A 22215-nucleotide genomic window follows, 5' to 3' on the forward strand; every position below is an offset into this window, starting at 1 on the left:
AAACTGAGTGATATTCAGTCTAACCGGAGTGATATTCCGACTAACCGGAGTGCAAACTTTTACTGCGATTAGCCTGAATAAACCTGTTTTCGGTCAGCACTCGATGTATACATGGAAGTAACACGATATATACTTTAAAAGTCTGTAGTCTGCAGTCTACATTTTAATACCTTCAGTATTCATTTTACCCCTGGTCTGCAGTCTGCGTTTTCACTGACCGCGAAATAGGTCGCAGCAGTCTGTTCCACAGTTCCCCGAAGTCTCCTTCGCAGCCAACTTTGGCCCGAGGGTCCCCGAGAAGCCCCGGCGAAGAAATATCGAACTATCACGCGTGAGAGGAAGTATAACAAAGCAAACCCAATCATCGAAGAAATGCGTAAGGAAAGAAAGAGTCAGCTTTTAGTCTTTTTCGTTCACTTTCAAAACCTCTCATTAAACCATTGATGACATAATATGGTGAACAAAGTTAGTTTTATCGCTGACAGAAAGAAATTACAGTAGACTTCTTTGTCACACAACGCTCCTTTGCGTGACAACCAAAATAATGGCCGCGAAGGGGACTGTCTGCTCGCTGGCTGCCAGTCATGACCAGTACGTTCAGACCAGAAGTTTTTTTGTTGTTGTTTTTGTTGGTTTGTTTGTCTTTTTGTTTTGTTTAGTTTTTTTGTTTTTTTGTTTTTCTTTTTTTTCACTCGGGGTCAGATGTTTGCTGTAACTGAGCGCGTCAAAAAGAACGTGTCCAGGAAGGACCAGGAAAGGTGGCATTTCTTGTGACAACTGTGTCAGTAACAGTATGTTAAACTCTTGGAAAGCCAGTGCTATCCTGCAATTTCTGGTGGGTAATAACAGAGCAGGAGAAAGGTTTGCTGACAAAGTTAAGTTGCTGACACAGTTCAGCCTCTATCACATTCCTAATGCTTCCTTATCTTGTTTTAGATGCAGTAACTTTCGCGACTAATTAACAGTCAGAAACGGATTAAAACTTCGCTAATGAAAATATTCCTTTATTCGTAGCAGGCAAATTTACTGATTCGATGCGTATTTTCGCCATTCCCATGCATTTCAAGAGAACTGATGAAATAAACAACAACCTTCGTTTAGCACCAAGGCAAGTTTCACTGATAAAGCACTAATAGAAATCCTCGCTCCCAATGACTTTGAGTGTAAATGACTCAACGGGAAACTATCCGTCTACCTGTCTAAACTATGCGGACCCCCGCATCTGGTCTTAATACGAGAAAAAGAAAAACGAGGTTGTGACCTTTCCAACAATATATTAAGTCGACATCCCTCAATATGATAAGAAATATATATTTCCTGTGTCTTATAAATTTAATACCATTTATTAACATCAGCTCGTGAATACAGACACGAATTTTTCTCGCACTCTAGATAGCGCACCGCCGAAAAATTAAATAACTTGTTGAAACCGTCACGTGCTAATATTTGACATGCGCCATCTTCAGTTCCCAAACAAACTTGCTTTTAAAAACAGGTTATTCTGCCATTCCAGATCTGAGCGTTCTTGTTGTTTTTACATTGGCATTGGAGTATAAAATTCATGTTAGTTATTGTCACGTCTGAAATAGAAATGCTGTCATCTTTCCTGCACTTGGGGGTATCTCTGCCTGTCTGTCACGATCTATCAAAAATCTGACCATAGTAGCGCGATCTTCCGTCCCGTCCCGCGGGAAAAATTACGTCCCACGCAAAGGTGCCAGAGTTGCGTCCCGCAAAATATATACCTTTGTTTTAATATGAGTTTTGCTGGCTTGGTTATACTTGCACCGCGAAGACTATTCCCATGGCAAATATGGACTGTGTTCCGTAACTAGCTGTGGCGTATTTATCGTAGTTGGGAGTCCACAAACACTGTGTCGCGGCATCGATTCCTTCGCCAACAACAGCGCCGATATAAACCTGCGACACTATTTTACATGGCCCTTCGATGCATTCCTCAACGCGAACTTTTATCAGCTCGCTTAGCAAGGGACCCAGTCTGCCGAAAAGACTATGATTGTATTCGGAAAACTGAGCCAGGTACGAAGTTAAGACGTCGAGAATAATCGTCCGAAGTTGTTCGTCTTGCACGCGATTTCGAAGGTCTGCGACAGTTTTGGCGCGAACTCGTCCCGACTTCGTTTCCGAACATCTCACTGAGTCGCTTTCGGGAATCGTCGCTAAAAGATTCCATCCATTCGATTTACTCATGTCGGAAGAGGGAGCGTTTGGCCATGTTTGCGTCCTTTTTCGCCTCCACAATCGATCGACGTTTGGGAAAGCGCGTTCAAGCACTCGTGAAGTCATTCTGTTTATGTTTTAACTCCACAAAATGTAAGTCTTCTATTCCAAAACGTTGTGCTGTTTACAATATGCGTCGCGGGTCTGTTTAAAAACGCATCAACGTTTTTACTGTCTTGAAATCTTGATTTCCTGCACACAACTTCACTCCTGTAGACGGCATATATAAAATGTCCACCACAAAGTCAGACTTTCCTTGAAAAACTCAATGCAGAGATTGATATACGTCTAATAAGTTGTCTTTCAGTACAGGAAAAGACACGATTCACCGTGTCAAGGGTCAAGACAATTAAACCAATGTAACTTATAACTGTAAGCAACTTTCCAAACCTTTCCAATGATTTTTTTTTTCGTGGGTGAACTGTGAGGTGCAACTGTCGTTGAAAACGCTTTGTAAACAGCCTATACAGCGTGCTGGTCTAGTAACAAGAACAGACAAGCGACGATTGAGAAATACGGAACAAAAGGAGGATAGGATTAGGACTTTCGTCAGACGGGGCGGGAAATTTGATCACCCTTGCTATGTTTGGAGTATGATTTGACTGTTTGCCCCGATCGGTTTCGTCTTTAAAATCCATATTTCGTGAGCGCCTAAAACTCAGTACGCAACGCTAGTCAATTAACAATTGTTCCGCTGGAGACTGCTCGAATTAATTTGTCTACCTTTAGACATGCGATAAAGTACTTAAAAACACAGATATGAAAATATGTTGGCACTGAAGTCTGAAAATTGAATTGAATAACAACCACAAAAATCAGCCAAACATTGTCACAAAAATCGACGAAGTGTTCCAACGCTTACAGTTTTTGTTGCACTTTCTTTTCGCTTTGATAAAAGATCCCTTTGGTCAGGGTGATCCTAAAGGCTTTTTCTTCTCAGCTACCTGTTTTCAAAACATTTGTTTTTCAACAGTGCTCAAACCCCCATCTTTCCATTGTTCTCATAATTGATTAAACCAGGCGCTCTGTCTGTTTTCGAGCCGTGATATGACTAGCTCCACGCAGGTACTTAAGTATTTTGTTATTCTTGTTGTGATAAACACTGTTTTATTTAACTTCGTTTTACCTGAAGCAAGATGAAAGCTGTCCTCTATCTTTTGATTCACTGTCTGGCTTCATAAGCGCACTCGACGAAATAAATAAAGCAGTGTTAAGTCGTTAGGTCTAAGGTGCAAGATAATTCGAGTATCAGTGTCGCGTCGTGCTTCAACTCACACTCCACTTTCAGCTCACGACCCAAGCGTCCATAACCCAAAAATCGTTACGGGCGGTCGGACAACTCGTACAGGAAATCCTTTTATCCTTCGATCTCACTCGACTATAAACAAAGAGTCGTTTAGACTCTTGAAATATACCACCTATGTTGTTATGGGAAATTATCAATAATTTATTGGTCTTTTAAAGACAGGTGCTTACGGAAAGTTATTTCATTGGTGGAACTTGATTGAATTATTGACGCTGATTAAATAAGTCAGATACATTTGCCCGTTTATCTGACAGAGGTAAAGGATCGCGTTATCATTTTTTGTGTGCAACAGATTGCACACAAAAAGGACGATTTGCAGAAGCGACGAATATCTGCTCGCCTCCTTCAAAATGTCAAAATTTGATAGTCACGGAGAATGAATCAACGGTCAATATGGCCTAATTTATTCAACTATGTAAACAAATTAGCCTTCGAATATTTAAGATATCTTGCGTTGAAAAAGACTTCTTCTCTTTGGTGCTTTCGAGTATCTTTCCATGAAATTCATCCTGCAGGAAAAAAGACAATTTTGTAAAGCACAGCTCTTCAACTTTAAATTCGTTTATTTCTGATAGAATTACAGCCCTCCCAAATTTTGGTTAATGGCTAAACTAATATTTCTGAATAGAAACACTCAATATCGCATAGCAATGACAATCACTGTCAAAAAAAGGTTGGGAATAAATAAATATTCTTGATATAGTATTTAATTCCCCGCAATACATTTAAACTAATTGCGTAGAAAGCGAATTCTTACCTGAGACAGAAAAAAAGCCAAGATCTACAGGAGAAAGTGTATGTAAAAATGGAGGGTTAATAACTCCGTGTTTCTACACAATAGTTATTTTGAGAAACACGATATATTTTTCAACAACTATAGAAATGTGTACAAAATAGCACGTAGCTACGAGATGAAAAAACCCTCTTTTCCAGGGCTGAAGGAGAGGCCCTGGGAATAGCTTGAGTGAGCACAAGGCTTTTCGAAAGTACGGCAAAGCCTGACACAAACGTTTTGAGTAATTAATTTTGGCCTTTCGCTCACAGCATAAGACGCGCCTTAAGTAAGCAATCAAAATCACATCAGGTCTTACAAATGCCAAACAGGAGTAATGTTTCAAAAAAGATAAAGCCTCTTCCAGGAGTTCAGTTAGTTTGGGGCGCAGCGCGAAAAATGGCGCGCGAAACCGCTAAGTCTCTTCGTCCTTTTTTTCGTTCCACCGTTTTTTCGCGCTGCGCACCAACTAAGTGAACGCCTAGAAGCGGGTAAAGCAGTAGCGTCTGCTTGCCTCAGTCCTCCGCTCTCCTCTCCCCTAAGGAAGGCCAGACCGTGATCAGGTAACCCTGGGAAGAGGTTGATATATGAATCGTCCTGGTTTACGGTTTCGAGTTCCGCTCGAACTTGCCGAACAAGTATTTCTTTCACTATATCTCGAAACAGGTCATCTTCAGTGGAAACAGAAAAAGAACGCTTTCTATTCTGGGTCTGACGAATGATCGCTCGAAATTGACCTCTGCCCACTTTGAATTTCCTTTTTCGTTATCCAATTTTACCCGCTTGCCGAGTATATTGCCTCGGTTAGGACGAAATTCCTCTCCCCAAGGTCAGTTCAAGGTTATGACAAGGTCCAACTTTTTAATATGGATAGGCCTAAGGCAAAGTGTTCCTTTGAAGTTGCGTGTTAACATACCCAATTTTAATTTTGCAAGTCTTAAATGTCACGACTATTATTATTTTCTCATAAAACAAAAATTGGAAAAGCCAAGTAAATGGGTCAAGCTAAAGAAAGAATTTAGCCTTGATGACAAGCAAGTTTCAGAGGCATTTCTTTTGCCAGTGAAGGTTGCTAACGAACCGTATCTACGCTCCTTTCAGTACAAAGTGTTTAATTCTGTTCTGTTTGCTAATGACCGCCTGTGTAAAATACGGTACGTTTCTAATCTCAACTGCACATCCTGTCATCAGCTAACAGAAACCATATCCCATATCTTGTTCGGTTGTTCTTTTTCAAATTCTTTTTGGCATGAGGTTAATAAAAAAATTTTGAGTAAAATCAAGAGTTGCAGAAGCCTCTCGCTTACATATGGCAATGCTATTGTTGGGTCTTTTGAGGAGGAGATGGATCTATTTAATTATATAGTGATTTTAGGAAAATCTTTCTTTTGGACTTGTTGATGTAGAGAAACATTACTTTCCTTGAGTCACTTCATAAGAATTTTGGTAATTAAATATGAAACTGAAAAACACATATATTTCAAATCGAATAGAACGAATTTGTTTAAAGGAAAATGGAGGATTTTTGAGGAAACAATTTAAACTAACAATTAAAGTCGGACAACGCTATTATTAAGGAAAATCGTTAAGTTAAATATGTGTGTAGAAAAGAATTGACAATAGCTATTTTCGTAATTAATTCAATATGGTTTCATTGTTAACCTCTGTAAACCAAACGTTCATTCTCCTGTAACTTGATTGTTGAAAAAAGAATTGTGGAAATAAATAAATTAAAAAAAAAAATGACTCTTAGCTTCCTTTAATTACTATTCAAGTTTCTGAAAAATTGAGAGTGCATTTCGTTTCCTTAGCAACGAAGTGGACCCACGTCGTGGTGAGGACCTGAGTCCTGAGCTGAGTACAGTACAGTACCGTAACCCGCATTTGTTTAATGAATTTCAGAGCTGAAAATAATAGTTAACAATCATTTCCCGAGCTCGCGTTGCATATGAAATGATAAATAGCCAACGAGACACGTAGGCCCTGGGTGGCTATAATCATCTCAAACCCAACAGACGTGAGTATAATAATAATTGTGTTGTTAGAAACGACCCCAAAATATAGAGACCAGTAAAATTAAATTAAATTTAAATCGCCCCGAAAATTTACGCGTATGCTTACCATGTTTGTAGAGCATGGTATAACAAGGGCTTTCCACAAGTTGCTCGGCAACTTTTTGGCAACTTCTTGTATTTCGAGCAACTTTTTTCGCTCCGAGCAACTTTTTGCATTCTGAGCAATTCAGTCTAGGTTTCCATCATTTCTGAGAAATCAGAGCAGCTTTTAATGTTTAAATTGGCCGTAATTCCATATTTCACAATGTTTTAGTAGACACGGTATTAATTTACTATGAAAGCGAAACCTGATCCCCTCCTCACTGGACTGCTAGGTCGGCGTTTTTTTTTTAATTAAAATGGTGGACGAAGTTTCATACTCGACTGAGTATCTCAGGTGAAGAATTTTTACAAGACTAATATTAATCTTGATGCGTAGTCTTTACTCATACATTTTCTGGATTTAAACGAGGACAAAGTTATTTAGCAACGCTGGTTACGCCGCAAAATTGCACAAAAGTGCTTTGACTTTTGTTGTACTTTTGCATCAAATAAACGAAAAGAGCAACAAAATTTTTTGTTGTTTTGGAGCAACGTTTGAGCAACTTTTTGGGAAATCTCGAGCAACTGGCGGAAATCCCTGGGTGTAATGGCTCATAACCCATGATGGCTAAGCCAATGAAAACTCTCGATTTGCATTATGAAGTAATCCAGGTTTTAATAATACTACTAATGTATAGACTCTCAAAACTTCCACATCCGGCGCAATGACTGAATAAGCGCGTCGCACAGCAATTACTATGATTGCACGAAACAAAACAAACCATGTGTTTTCGTCGTGATCAGACCATCGAACGTTAGATTTTCATTTCTATTCGCCAATTAGTATAAATCTACTAGCATTCTATCGTGAATACTGTTCTCTGATTGGCTACGCTACTCACTATCCATTCTGTTGTAGATAGTGAGTAGCGTAACGTGTGCTTGTTAACAAAATGACGGCCGCTTCTTTGCGTTTTGGAGGCGTCTGTGAAAAAGGTTTAGATACAGTTCTGAATGAATAGTAAATTTATATTAAAACAATTAGATTATTCGCACTTGATTTCTAGTTGACTCGGGATGCGCCCTCGTAAACTATCACGCGTTGCAATTGTAGTTCGCCACTAAATTTTCTCCGATTCTTATTGGTTTAAATCGATCACGTCACGCGATAGTGTTTATCCGCGGAGAGACACTATCGGCCCTCATAGTTTACCACTAAATTTTCTCCGATTCTTATTGGTTTAAAGTGATCACGTGGTGCGATAGTGTTCGTCCGCGGAAAATACCCGGATGGATAGTACTCGTCCGTGAAAAATGTTCTGTAAACAAGCGGGTTTGTAGAAAATAAACAATTGAAATTGTATTAAGTGGGTTTAAGTCGGTTTTCCTTTTCAAATTTTACATCTGGCTGTCACGGCTTTCATCTAAAAATGTTGAAAATAATTCAACATGAATTTTGAACTGGCACACGGAAGAAAATTTAGCGGTGAACAATAAAGACAATAGAGTGTTTATGTCTCGGAACTATCGGTCTGATAGTTGCCCCTTGGAAATTTGATGTTCTTAAAACTAGCATATTTATTTTAAGAACATCAACTTGAATTTCTGCAGGGCAACTATCATCCGATAGTTCCTCGACAAAAACACTCTATTGTTTAATTAGTAGAATTCCACTAGTATACTAATGCAAACGCTGTAATTTGATTGGCTGAGCCATTGAACACTATCAGCCATTAGTGTGCTGTGGCTGGAGGTCAAAAAAGTTGAAATAATCGAAAATACTGAAGCGCGCGCACACAACTTCAATTTTAAATGACAATTAAATCCGAGCGATCTTTTTCAGGCGCAAAGTTTATTAATACGTCAAGAAATAATTGGAAACCGATATTTGAAGTGAATTTTATTAAGAATTTTAATAAAAATAATTCGCTCTCGATTTCTATGAGGTGATTGATTCGGCCTTCGGCCTCATCAACTATCACCTCATAGAAATCTCGAGCTCATAATCTAATTTTAAATAGGCGAAGAGAGAGACGATTGCAATCACTGTCCACCGGCGCAGGGAAGAGAAGGTTGGGATCTTCACTACTAATCTAGAGTTACATGGTGCGAACCATTCGGTCAACTTATACAGGCGGAGCTACAGTGCTAGATTTTACAAGTCCCGAAGATAGTGGAGAACTAGTGCTAAAGAAACCTAAGTATATTTTTCTCGGGCTTCACTGTCTCTTAGAGACCTATAAATAGTGACAAACCTCATTTACAAAATAATTCTTAACACCACAATTCAGACCTCGCCTAAATCTCCTTCATTCACCGACGGAGGAAAGAGATCGGTGTTGATTATTTGAAAAAGCATGCAGCTCGTGCAAATGATCGCCTATTATACAACTCTCTTGTTACACACCTCAACGTGAGGTTAACAAAGTCCACTAAATGAACTTTGATGAACTTTGTTACACAGAGAGCAAGTTGTTCTCGATGTAACTTTATGGTTGCTTTGATGTAGAAAATAAACTTCAAATCTGACCAAAAAAAATTCGATAAGACCTTAGCTTTTTTACGATAAAAACCAGCAATAGATAAAACGACGTTTCCAGAGATATCGAAACGTCGTTTTATATCACTGGTTTTTGTCTTAAAATGTGTTTCGAAGAAACTGCTTATTAGAACACATAACTAAGTTAGTAAACAACAAAAAAATAAAATGCAACAAAAATGTAACAAATTGTAATATGAAGAACTTGAAAATTTTAGGCTAAATTTTTCAAGCGGCGCCATACGACGTAGCCCCTTAAAAACTATTTACTAGACTATTTTTTAAGTGTATAAAGTGTTTTTTAAGTATTTTATAAAACACTATGTGCCATCCGGGCACATTAGAATTCTGAAAAAAAAAAAAAGATTCCTCACATCTTTGTTTCCTTATAACTTCAAGTCTAATTTCGAAGGCGTAAACTTAGTTTACAGCATTTTTCAGCTAACAAGCCTACGATAGTATTGATGATTTACGTCCACTAGAAAAGACATGTCGTGGTTACGAAGGCAGCCCAAATGTTCCCGAGCACCTTTCCGTGACATGCTCGAGTCAAGCGAGTTCTAGGCGATTTTTAGTCGACAAGGCGACCTTCGTGAGTATTAGATGAAGAAACTTAGTAAATATTCATTATTACGCGAAAAGTACGTAAACATCCATACGTTTCGAGGCTGCTGCCTCTTTATCAGTGGATAAAAAGCCTACCTACTTTGCCTACCTTGGCTAAAATGAAAACCATTATTCTAGACATCATATCAACCTCCAAGCGCTTTCAAGTTTTTATCTCTCCTTGCAAAACATCATCGCTGTCTTCCATGTAAACTCGAAAGGCTCTTTCCACGGCACCAACTCCAAAAAACGACTGCAACACTTTAACCACCACCAGCTTCGCTGAACTAGCGAAATCGTTGTAATTCTCTCGCACAAACTCGACCATCCTCGGGAGCTCAAAGTCAACAGCTACGACCTCTTCGTGTTCGAATTTATCCTTCGGGCCTGTCGTAAACCGAGAGCCGAGCTGCTCGAACGTCAAGCGGCGCTCGGGTGCCACTCGTTCATCCGACAGGTCGACGTAACCACAGCAACCCCATTCGTGCGTGTCGAACTTGAGGTACACGGTTGTGAGGCACAGAGCCTCGATATCGCTGCCTTGCAATTCGACGCGCAGTTCTTCTTCCAGTCCTCTCGCGGCCGTCTGGACCAAATCCACGTACGCTTCACCGTCCTTGTAGATGTAATCTTTGACGGAGGCGCTTTCCACAGCGCCGCATGTAAACTTACCAGGGGTGGCCATACCCTCTGAAAATACAAAAAAAAGAACACAGAATATACACGTTGCTCTTTGCTTGAAGCTGACCGCTTCGCGTGATAATGCAACGTAATTTTAATTGGAATCTCGTCTGCATAACTTGGCTTGACTACGGACTGTATAAGCAATAGAGCCGTCGATGAGCTCTTCACAGACCTGTCCGATTCAGCCGTTAGTGAAAAAAAAAAAAAAAAAAAAATTAAATTTGTCAGTTAATATTTCGGGCGTTTGTCACTTGTTAGCACGAAATACAACACACAATTTTGCGCCAAATTTACCCCTGGAATATTATTTTCAATAGACTTCAAGTAGTCTCTCTTTCGCTTAGTCCGTCGTGTGTAACGCAAAAGAAAACCGCGAGAAAAAAACGTGGCCGCGCGAAATCCTGGGGGCGAGAAGCACGCTCCTTTCGCGCGCTTCTCGCTCCCAGGATTTCGCGCGGTCATTTTTCTCTCGCGGTTTATTTACGGTCACGCTCGACGGAATGAGCGAAAGAGGGACTACTCGTAGTCTACAGTTTCATTAGCTACCTCGGTTCGCTCTCCTTGCAAATATGAACTTCTGAGGGCTGTCCGCGGTCAGCACAGCCACGTGGAGCCCAAACGAGGTGCTAAACACTGGATGCACAGTATTTTTACACACAACTAACTCCCTCTTTTTCGAGTCGTCCAGATTCCTCCAGATCTCCCTTACGGCCCGGTGATGACAATAAGTTGACTGACCAAACATGAGTTGAATTTCTTGCCTCTCCTCTTCTTCTTCGCGCGAGGTGATCAACGATTTGAGCGCGATGGCGGGATTGTCTTCGATCTTCTTATCAATGGCTGCCTGTGTATGGAAACAAGTCAAGAAGAGTAAAGGGTAAATAACACAAACCGGAACTCTGAGTAACACGCTCGGATATTGTTCCGCCGGGGGGAACAAGTAACTTTTACACGTGGGAATCACGTCTTAGTGATGGGGATAGCCCGGTAAGGAGGGGGACAATTGCTTGTATGGAGCCAACAGAAAATGCATGTACACTTTACTGCGGGAAGGGGGGGGGGGGGGGGGCAAAACGACATGTTTTAATATCATTCATGGGTTTAATTTCAAACTTGCAAACAACAAGCTTTGTAGTTTTTAAGTATTGGTTAGTTATTCCCTGGTTCTTCTCAAACTCATTAATAATTCACCAAGTTTAAAGAAAGAAAATAATGACTGTGACGGTGTCTCTCCCTCTCTAGTGGATATCTGATCTCATTTAGCACAGATTTTTACAACTTGTAATTTGTCCAGTTTCCTGTAAGTTTTAGTTTGATTGAGAAGATATATCAAACACTAAAGACAGTCCTCACGATAGTGTTTGACCACATTTCCATTCGTCTCGAAGTTCGTCAAGAATACTCCATTGCGCGCTGTATTTTCAACTCTCATTTCAGTGTTAAGATTTGTGGTAAAACATTGTCTCTCGTGCTTGATATGTTATATCTTAATGCAAAAAATATATATATATATATATCTGAGTCAAACCCATAAATTGAGATTGTGGCACCTTTTAGTCACTGCGGCTTTTTTCAAAAATTTTAGACTATCAGGTCATTTACCAGAGTGACAAGCCCCTCAACAGCTTTCGCAGTGTTTGTCTGCGCACTGAACTTCGCCGACAACGTTAAAAGACAAAATCTGAGGTTAATGGAGCATGTGAAACATGACAGCCAATTTTCCATATTCAGTTCTGCTTGGGTCTGTTCTTACATTTTCAGCTCTAAAGTTAGTTATCGCAAAAACGTAAGTATAAGGCAATAGGCCACCGAGTTGTCTTTTGTCCCTGCGTTCAAACCAGTCTCCGTGCGAAACAATTCATGTGAAAATGTGTTCCGCCTACAGGTTCATTTTCATGCAAATTCATTTTCATTAGCAAGCTTTTCCACGAAGACTTGTTTTGAAACAGAGGCACCCGGTACCTCAGAAATGGCCTGTTGCCAGCTGATTGACCATATAAAATCACTTATAGAATAGCGCCGTTCTCCTCGTCGATCGATCTCTTTGTTGCCGATAAAATTCCTATTTTTGTCAACGCGTTGGAGAACCTCTTAGGTTATCACGCCAGGATTCAAATTCCCATCACATGTCGGTCTACATTCAGCTCATGTATAATCAGTTGAGAGAATTTATCTTAATTCCAAATCCAGGAGTCCAAATCTCAGATGACTTTCTTAAAGGAGCTACGTCACGGGTTGCGCATTTTGAAAAGTCAATCCGTGTTAATTATCTCTTTGGTGTTTTTCTATCTTCGTAAACTACTATTTTCAGGTCTCCTTCAAATTCAGGGTAATTTTTAACGTGACCAAAATAACTCAAAATACACACATTATATTGTGACTGAGCTCCTTTAAGGTAATTCCCTTGAAATTGTTCTACTATCAAACTTTTTTTGAAACTTGGCATAATTAACATTCATGATATGAACATTAAAAAAATGCAATAAAAAAATGGGGTCACTGTGCTTGTTTACGCGTCAGCAGGCTCTTAAAATGGGGTATTTTTACTGGCTGCGCGTTAAAAATTTGAATCACCTCCATACAAAATTAAGTCTTGGTTACTTGAAAGACACAAAATATGTTCTCCTATCAAACTTTTTTCTTCTTCAAATATGTTCTTTATGAGACTGTTCTTAGCAAATACCTGAAAGAAAAATCGGGGGTCACCGCGCTCGTTTAAGAGAGAAGAAGCATTTATTTCGCTATCGAGCTTCGTTTGAGGAAAATCTCTTACGTTTTGTACGCGCACGCGCTCATGTGCGCGCGCTAATGACGCGAAAATCGTGCGCAGTGAGGATGCGCAATGTAATACTAAGGAATCGCCTTAACTCCTGTACTCTCCTTACCTGTCTGAAGTGTCCATAATACTCTCGGTACTTCAGTTCGTAAACCCATTCTTTAGGTACATCGTTATACGCCTTGTTGCCGACCTCAACATGACACAACAGACACTCAGGGGGGAACCCCTGCGGACGAATCCCTGTCTTGAAGAAGCCTTCACTAGACTGTTAATTGAAAAAGGATAAATTAGAGAAACCACGCGCAACGCAAGAGAAAAGCGCGATGAAAGCGTGTGGACAACCTTACACTTTTTTACGATAACTGCTGAAATTCGCGCGCGCTCATTGGCTAATTTTAATTGCCAATAAGTCGACCGACACATGAATTTATAATTTATGCGATGCGTCAACGAGCGAGAAAGGACAATTTGACAATTTGTTATCGTAAAAAATAATTTGATGTCAGTTTTTCATGCGTCTGCCCTGTTGTTGACAATGTATTTCGTCATAACATTGTCAAAGGAGTCTGCGGATCCACTCGGCTATCACCTCGTTGATCCACAACTACTTTGACAATGTTATGACGAAATTCATCATCAACGACAGGACAGACGCATGAAAAACTGACGTCAATTTGTTAAATGGCATGCGGACGCTTGGCGTGACTATTATAGGACACGCGTGCGTTTGGTGCGCGTGTTAAAAGAGTACGCGCGAGAGGAAAGAATAGTGAAAAACGTCCACACACACATTTCCGCGCGCGTGCGTCACCTGTAACTCGCACCCTTTGCATTTGCTCTATATTGGGCCGCTAGCCGCGCTGACAAGACCTATAATCAGGTCGAAACAGCTGCCCAAGGTTGCATTTTTGCTTTCACTTTGGACTCTATCATGCCGTTACCGCGTTTTTAAAAAACGTTTCTTATGTTATTGTAGTATCAGCCCTGCTAAATTGTCCTTCTATTTTTGTCTCATCACTTAATTTGCTACATTTGCATTTTCTCTTTTGCCAGCAATGCAACTTGAAAGCTTGTTCAATATTATATAGAACTTAGGGTTCAAAAACGAAACTGTATAATGACGTTTCTTAAACCTGGAACCCTTGATATGTTTCTTTTTGATAGATGTGAAGTAGCGACCTAGCTATTTTGTTTTGGAGCGCACCACTTTTTTTGGGCATTAACCTCTTCAAACCCTGAATATTTCAACATGTATATGACATTTTACAATGAAAAAGCACAGCTCTGTATCTGTAGCATTAGGAGCAAAACCTTGCTAACAATATTATTACAAGTTAAAGTATTTACTATTATTATCAATTACAGCGGTGATCAAGTTAAAAATGTGTGCGTTCTTACGTGACAGAATGACAATATTGAATGTGTGATACATAATTAACAATTTTGCTATCAGTGGTATTGTAAAAAGGTAAATATACACAAAGAGGACTGAGTCAACTTACCTCATCAACCAGACTCTCTGCAACAAAAATGTAAGTGTGCTGGAGGAAACCACACGAAAAAAACTCAGCACTCGTGGCCTCAGTTTGGTAAGGATTGGTGTCACCTACAACAACAATAACAGTCGTGATGATTAATTTGTAACTGCTCTGCGCCTTTTCATGATAGATCTCAACAAAGCAAGTTGAATCAGAACAAAACACCTCATCAACTCAGCAAAACATTGTGAGGAAGACATAAATTTTTCAAAAACAGAGGAAAAAGGCTAGGAAATTTTGGAATTATGGCCCATTGATTTCTCCCCTATTTCCTTTTTGCAGCAAAGAACTGGGATGTAATATGTTCACACTTGATGCTTGAGCATGGTGCCTGTGTATGATTCTCATTAGACACTAATGGTAACTAATGTGAACACACCTTTTTTTCCAGAACTCACACCAGAACTCTCTAGGCACACTCCGTCTGCAGCTTGTGATCAAGGAACAAGGTATCAACCTTGTACCGAGGCACTAAATGGTACTTAGATACTTGGAGTACTCAGTACGGTCTGAATGCAACAGTATTTTGTGCTGATGCCCAGACATCAGTGCTTGGGCACCAAGTATGAAGAGATTGCCTCTCAATTCAGTATCCTTAGAAAATACAGTGTATAAGGAGAAGATGCAATCTGTTTCAATGAAACCATGTTTCTTAGGGTAAGGACCATTCCAAAGGCTATGGGGGATGGGCGGGTGGGTAGAGAATGTTCAGGGACCTTTATTTCTTATAATATACAACTTATGAAATTAGTTTAAACTGGATCATTAGATAATTGAATAAAGTCAATCTGAGAGTTTTCGTTGGCTTAGCCACTTCATGGGTTATGAGCCATCATACCATGCTCTACAAATATGGTAAGCATAAATGTAATTTCTTAGCGCATTTTTATTTTCATTTTAATTTTTTAGTTTTCTATATTTAGGGGGCATTTAACAAAACAATTGTCAGGGCTACACGCTAACCTTTCAACTTACTAGCCAAGTGGCTAGTGATACCTTAGATAGTACTAGCCAAAACCTTTTTTTACTAGCCAGGCGTCGTGGTTGGTTACCCTATTACATGAAATTTTTGCGACACGTTCATTTCGCGATTTGGGGGTCCACATATTTCGCGACACTTAAATTTGGCAATTTTGCCGAAAATTTTGTATTTTGAATCACTTTAAGTTTGCATTTTTGAGTACCACAAAATTTATTTCCTTGGCAATGTTACTTAAACATGTCTTTGAATTTAGTAAACTGACTTTATCAAAGGTACAATAACGTCAAAAGTAGCAAAGACGCAATAGCGGTACTATATGTTTACAGTAACATAATGTGTTATGTTCATGACACTTACTTAATCGCGTCACTTTAATTTCGTGATTTTTTTTAAATCATGAAATTCGCAAAATTAACGTGTTGCAAAAGTTACAGGTAGGTCCAATAATAGCAGAATTACTAGCAAGACTTGAAAGCACAACGCAAGCGACTCTCTTTAATACATACTGTTGGTAATTATACTGTACTTAAACTAGTTTCAAAAAAGTTCCAGTTCCGGAAAAGACTTTCGGGACTCTGTTGTTTTTTTGAGACTTCCTTGGAAAGACATCAAGACCCCCAAGACGTCACTGTAAAAACTGTCGAGACTTCTTCACAGACAGGCACCGTAGAAATGTTTCAAAAGCAAAACAACTATCTGAACAATACTGTAAACTGTCGTTGGCGAAATTTGACAGCTAAAAATGGCTGATTTAAATGTCAAAGGAAATAAATCTTTCTCATCTAATTATTTCTGTGGTGGTAAGTTTGTAAGTATGCATGCAACGACAAATCACCCATGTATTGTTACGCTAAATTAAATGTTATCCCTTTACAGTTCTGCACTATTATGCGCATGAAAAAAATTTCACAACAAAAAAGAGCATTGATGTGTGCTTTCAGAAAATGCTGTCTTGTTTGTCAAATATTTCTTTCAACAAAATTAACATGTTCAGTTCCCCGTTTACGCACTACCTGATGAAAAGTAAACAAAGTTAAATTTGCATATGTGCTGAACACGACATGCTCAGTACCATGATACATGTATATCCACAATGAAATTCTGACCTTGTTTCCGAGAAAAGTGTAAATTTCGTGTTTGTCTTCCTTGAAGAAGACAGAAACTAGTGCAGCCAATTTCATTTTGTTGACTAGCCAAAGTGGCTAGTGGAAATCGAAAACCTAGTAGAAACTTAAACTAAATTTCTTCTAGTCTGTGGCTAGTTGGCTACCGTTAGTGTCGAGCCCTGAATTATTGCACTCATGCTTAGCTTGTTGAGTATGAGATGATTATAGCCAACTTGGTGCCATGCACCTCGTTTGCTATCTACCATCTTATATCCACCCTGAGCTCATGGAATAATTGTTAAATAGATCAGATAAGATCAGAAAAAATTATGAAACTTAAAACCCATGTTATATTAAGTCAGCTTCAAAAAATACTCAGACTTACCACTGAAGTACTCCAAAACTAATTTATCAGCTGTGGGACGCAGTTCAGGATTCTCTACACGGCAGTCAATGATAACATTCCTCAGTTTGCCTGTCAGTTCTTCGGGTATCTCAACTCGGTCTTCCTTCTGAACCAAGTTATTTTGAATTCCTTTTACACTGACAGAATTCCGGCCGTGCCATGGCATATTTCCTGTTAATGTATAAGCGACCACTTGACCATATGAGTAGATATCAGCTCTAAGATAGAATAACTCATCATCGAGGTCTGTATACTCTTCTTCTTTTTCAGGCTGTTCCTCAACAGGTTCTGTTCATGGATGAAGAAAAGTTGGCCCTGTTTAAAGCTGCTCCACTCACACATTGATTGATCTAAGTAATTTGGAACAAGCCTGATATCTGAATCTGCTTATTATAAGAAGTTTTGTTTCATGCAGCAGTTGATTTAAGGTTCATTCAACAGGGATTTGCATGTCTATACAATTTTGGAGAATAAACACCAGTTGTTTCATAGAGCAACAATTGACCCTACATAACATGGGTACTAATTAACTAAAATGCAAAAATAAATGAATCATAACATTTTTAAAATTTGAAATTGAAACTGTTAATTATTTTTTGGATGGTTCATGTCACCTGAATCAGCTTTCTCTCCCAAACAGACATTTATTATCCAATAATTATAAACAATACTCCAAACTTTATGAGTCCCACAGTGCATACAATAAGACCCTGAGCTGCCAGAGCTCAGCCAGAGCTCAGCCAGAAATGCTCTGGACCTGTGAAATGACAGCCATTACATAGGTAGTTTTCAACACTTGGGCCTCTCTACAGGAAGTTTTTATGAGTGTAATCTCTTATTGCTCTCTGATGGGCTGAATGAACCAGAGAAGCTAGCTTAACATCAAATCTTGTTGTAAGCACTGTTCTTATTAATAACTACAGACTAAATTAACAAACTGATCGAACTTGGTTGAACTTTGGAAATGGTAAATACAAAATAATATTATTATTCATGCTGTCAATTAAAATTATTGCCCATCACGTCACCTTCAACATAGTCATCATCATCAATGTAATCATCCCACACCTCAGGAGCTGTCCAGCGGGCATGGAATAAAGACAGATCATTCCCACTTCTTTCAACAGTTCGTGACAAGCCAAAGTCGGCCAGTTTCACCCTTAAGCTTCTTACATCCAACTACAAACAAATTATTTATAGCAATTAATATTAAAAAATCATCACCAAAAAGCTACAAGGCATATAAAAATAAAATTCAGTGTCTGGGGAATATCTCACTTGTCATTCTACACTGAAGTAAAGTGTTTTTTGTTTTTGTTTTTTGTTCACAGTTATCAAAAGTCAGTAATAATAAATATATTATATTTTATTCAATAAAATATTATCATATATTTATAAATAGACAATAATAATAATTACTGTGATAAATACTGGGTCTTTATTTCTAACATTGTTAATAATAATTACAAAATTTCAATCATTAATTGGGGAAATTGTTTTGGACTTTTATTATCTAATCCCTAAGAATAGTAAATAGGTAGGTTAAGACTTATTTGTTTGTCTAACAGTATGAGTGCTTACATGTATCTCTGATTTTCATACAATGTAAAGGTATCATAAAGCAATTAGGGTTATTTCTACCCCCCTGGAGAGGATGCTGGTCATCGCAGGGTGACCCATAAAACCATAGCTTGTGCTGGTTTTGGTAACATGAAGTTACTAGGAGTATTTCTACTCCCCCCTGGATTTGATGCAGGTCCATCACCAGGTTGGCCCCAAGCATTAGATTTGCCAGTACCCATTTATACACCTGGGTGGAGAGAGGCATTGTGAGAGAAATTGTGTGGTGCTCAACAACAAAACACAATAACCCTGGCCAAGGCTCAGTGACCCAGAACACATGATCCCGAGTTCAGTGCACTGTGCCCCTCCCAATCATAACATAAAATAATTGCTTTTTTGTAAATTGTATTATTTCCCTTTGGGATAATCAGACCTTTATATATCACTCCTTATGAAAATCACACTACTTGATGCTGACCAGTTTACGTTACTAAGTTAGTCTACTTTTCCTTAATATAACTATCATATATAATAACATTGTGTATTAAATAGCATGTAACATTTGACGTATATACTGTGGCTTGTAATCTGTGTATATGTAATCTATTTTTAAGAAAAGGTGGTATGATATACCATGTTAATTAAAATGTACATCTATGTCTACTAGATGTTCTCTTTTTGGCTGAGCGACGCAAAAGAGAAAAGAACTCACCAGAATATTATCAGGTTTCAAATCTCGGTGACTGATTGGCGGGTTCAAACTGTGAAGGTACATTAAACCATTAGCCATTCCCCTACTGATGGTCCACACTTGACTCTTAGGAAGTCCCTGAGATTCTGGTGTCTTGTGATCCTCTACAAATCTGTACAGATTCTTGGGGATGTATTCCATAACCAGAAAAGGACTTCCAGCTTTCAATAGATATTTTTCATGGGAAATAGCATTTTCAAATGTGACGTTGCATTCCAAAATGCTCATTCCTCTGAAAGCAACAATGTTGTCATGGCGAAGATCTCTATATTTAAAGACAAAATGAATAAATAAAATTATCATAATCATGAAACCTATAAGACAGTAATAAATTTAATAAATTTAATAAATTTATTAACAATTTGTGTACCAAAATTAATTAATAGCAATATTAGAAACTGAAGCTTCAAAGCAAGTCTTTAAAGCACAGCCACGTGGCCAGCTTGGGTTTTACTGCTGGGGAGATAGGTTAGGCTTTGGTCACGCAGTGGAAGTTTGTCTGTCATGCTGATCACAGACCAGTGATCCCCCCTTTACGCCATAAATTGTTGTGTGGTTTCTGTATTCATCTACTACGAATGTTTGGTGTTCAATGTAACTCTGTAGGAACTGCAACATTAATGCCCTATATGAAAGTGTGTGCTAGCTTAGTGCAAGCATTTGGCAAGCAAAAGAATTTTGACAACTGACACGTCTTGAGTGATTTTCCTTTTTTGCAAGGTTTTCTAAAAGAAATATAACAACAATAATACTAAAAATAACAACAATAATAATAATTGTACCTATAACAAAATTCTTGATCGTGATTAATTCTCTGCGCGCCTACCGGTATTTGTCACGTAATCGGTGCACAATCATGTGGGTGTCCAATTACAGGTATCCAATTTGAACTTTTCATAATTGAATACCGGTAATTGGATACCCACGTGATTCACACGTCAATTACGTGCGCTTTCGTGACTTCCTTCACAATGTTTCTTACAGTTTTCAAAAGCGCTACAGATGTTTTTGCTCAAAAGAAGTTCTCAAAGAACATCTTTTTAATTCCAAAATTTGTCATAGATACGATTACTTAGTAATTTGCTTTTTTTTTCTTCCTTACAAAGCTCTATCGGTTACTATTTACTTTCTTTACATTATATTTACATATCTATGTATTAGCTAGGAATTGGAGGAAAAAAAAAATAATAATAATAATTAGTAATTGGACCATGTGTCGTACAATTCAGAGAGTAATTGTGCTCGTAATTTCAAATTGGCCTCGCGCTCGTCCAATTTTGAAATTACTTGCACAATTACTCCCTGAATTGTACTCCACTCGGACCAACTACTATTACTAATAACAATAATAATAATAATAATAATAATAATAATAAAGACTTTTAATTGTTTATGGAGGGTTAAAAAACAATGTTGTCAATCTGTGTTTCAATCTACTGAGCAGAGCTCATATAACACTTGTGAAAGTGAGAGGGAGAACTCAAAAAAGCTACAGCAAAATTAATTCTCCTATGGCTTTTGATTTCACAGCATTTCTTGTTCTCCTAAGCTTTCATTTGAGTTTCTATAATTTGCAAATAATAGAGACATGGACTATGTTACGTAACTGTAATTAGCACTTGGAGTTCAGACAACAAGAAAATCGACAAGAAATCATGCATCAAAGTCAAAAGTCAAAAACAGAACTTCCGATCTATAAGTAATAACTAGCAGGCAAAATTTCTTCAAAACATGTTCAAATTATTATATTTAATTTTACTTTTTCAAATCGAAGTAGCATGTCTTACAGATTGGCATTAGTAGAATAATATAATTTCTTCAATCTGGTATTATAAGCTTATGCATTGATTTGACAGCTTTTTTTTTTTTTTTTTTTTTTTTTTTTTTTTTTTTTTGCAGAGGATACCAGAAGAATGCAGTTCACTTGACATACCTCAAAAGATTTCCCTCGGTAAGCAAGGGTTTGGTTTCTTTGAGATTTTTCAACACCTTAACAGCAACATCATTTCCTTTAAGTTTAGCCTTGTACACGCTTGAAAATCCTCCTTCCCCAAGTCTTTCCCATGCAGCTAATTCTTCCTGGCTAACTTTCCCTACTGTCCTCAAGCCAGATGAGTCTGCAAATAATATTATTTTAATTGCACTGTTACATGTATAGATGTGGAGATAGTTTTGATTTTGTTAGTAGCTGCATTAAGCTTATATTTCACCCGGTGATGAGAAATTTAATAAGGGGACTGGCTTCGAAAATTGGCACAGTCAATAAAGACGGATTAGGGGAATCTTACATATTTTTAAAAGTTTATCGAAAAGGAAACACGAGTAAGCTTATTACATAGCAAATTGGGATGTACTAGACAATCGAGTTTCAGTTTTTAGATTGTAAAAAGAAATTCCCTTTACCTTCCTCATTGCATGAAGCCTTTATAAAATCTAGGTTCTTGATTACTTGCTGCAAGACACGTCCGACTCTCTCCTTTAGCGAGAAATCACTTCCGGCATTGAGGGAGTCGACTGCTTTCTTAAGTTGTTGTTGAATTCCGTTCAATAATTTCACCCTATTTCCCGCGATTTCCTCCAAAGATAACCTCGAAAAATCATTAAAAGTGTCCTCCATATTATCTTAAGACCTTTAGAGTCATTTTCCACAACTTATTTGTGGAAAAATCGGCAATCCATGCTCACAAATAATCCAACATGGCTGAACCCCTGTAGGCATGAGTCATCTAAGGCATAAGGGGATTCCCGGAAATACTATAACAATAGTACGCTCTCTGTCATTGGCTGTAATAAACGTCATATCCAAATTAGGAAATTTACGCTGGAACCAATCGAACGTCTTGTAA

General features: G+C 38.4%; 2 protein-coding genes across 6 annotated transcripts; both read right to left on the reverse strand.

The window, feature by feature from the left end:
- Nucleotides 1-1776: 1776 nt before the first annotated feature.
- LOC110044538 (dynein light chain Tctex-type 5-B-like) lies at nt 1777-2211 on the reverse strand. Its single transcript, XM_020750093.1, has one exon. The coding sequence runs from the start codon at nt 2209-2211 to the stop codon at nt 1777-1779; it is 435 nt and encodes a 144-aa protein (XP_020605752.1).
- Nucleotides 2080-22106, reverse strand: LOC110044495 (uncharacterized). 5 transcript variants are annotated; one of them, XR_016209358.1, is made up of 11 exons: nt 21773-22106; nt 21303-21486; nt 19331-19634; nt 18084-18234; nt 17035-17343; nt 14526-14629; nt 13130-13288; nt 10791-11088; nt 9670-10250; nt 4305-4328; nt 3665-4056 (listed from the first exon to the last, which is right to left on the reverse strand). XR_016209358.1 is itself a non-coding variant. In XM_020750051.2 (9 exons), the coding sequence occupies exons 1-9, from the start codon at nt 21984-21986 to the stop codon at nt 9724-9726; spliced, it is 2250 nt and encodes a 749-aa protein (XP_020605710.2). In that variant the 5' UTR covers nt 21987-22106; the 3' UTR covers nt 8303-9723. The 5 variants fall into 5 exon arrangements, 1 of the variants encoding a protein (XP_020605710.2); XR_016209361.1 differs by lacking the exons at nt 3665-4056; nt 4305-4328 and adding an exon at nt 2080-2720; XR_016209359.1 differs by lacking the exon at nt 4305-4328.
- Between the last annotated feature and the right edge of the window lie 109 nt (nt 22107-22215).

The sequence above is a fragment of the Orbicella faveolata genome, unplaced genomic scaffold (genome assembly GCF_042242905.1).
Source record: "Orbicella faveolata isolate gen_17 unplaced genomic scaffold, um_ofav_v1 contig_27, whole genome shotgun sequence".
Classification (NCBI taxonomy): domain Eukaryota; kingdom Metazoa; phylum Cnidaria; class Anthozoa; order Scleractinia; family Merulinidae; genus Orbicella; species Orbicella faveolata.

Bases quoted from the DNA above. Each gene is read 5' to 3' on its own strand.
- LOC110044538 (XM_020750093.1), bottom strand. From the start codon at position 2,211: ATGAGTAAATCGAATGGATGGAATCTTTTAGCGACGATTCCCGAAAGC.
- LOC110044495 (XM_020750051.2), bottom strand. From the start codon at position 21,986: ATGGAGGACACTTTTAATGATTTTTCGAGGTTATCTTTGGAGGAAATC. The intron at 19,635-21,302 runs GTATGTCAAGTG...CTTTAAATATAG, and splicing joins ACCGAGGGAAATCTTTTGAG to AGATCTTCGCCATGACAACA. The intron at 13,289-14,525 runs GTAAGTTGACTC...TTCAATTAACAG, and splicing joins CAGAGAGTCTGGTTGATGAG to TCTAGTGAAGGCTTCTTCAA.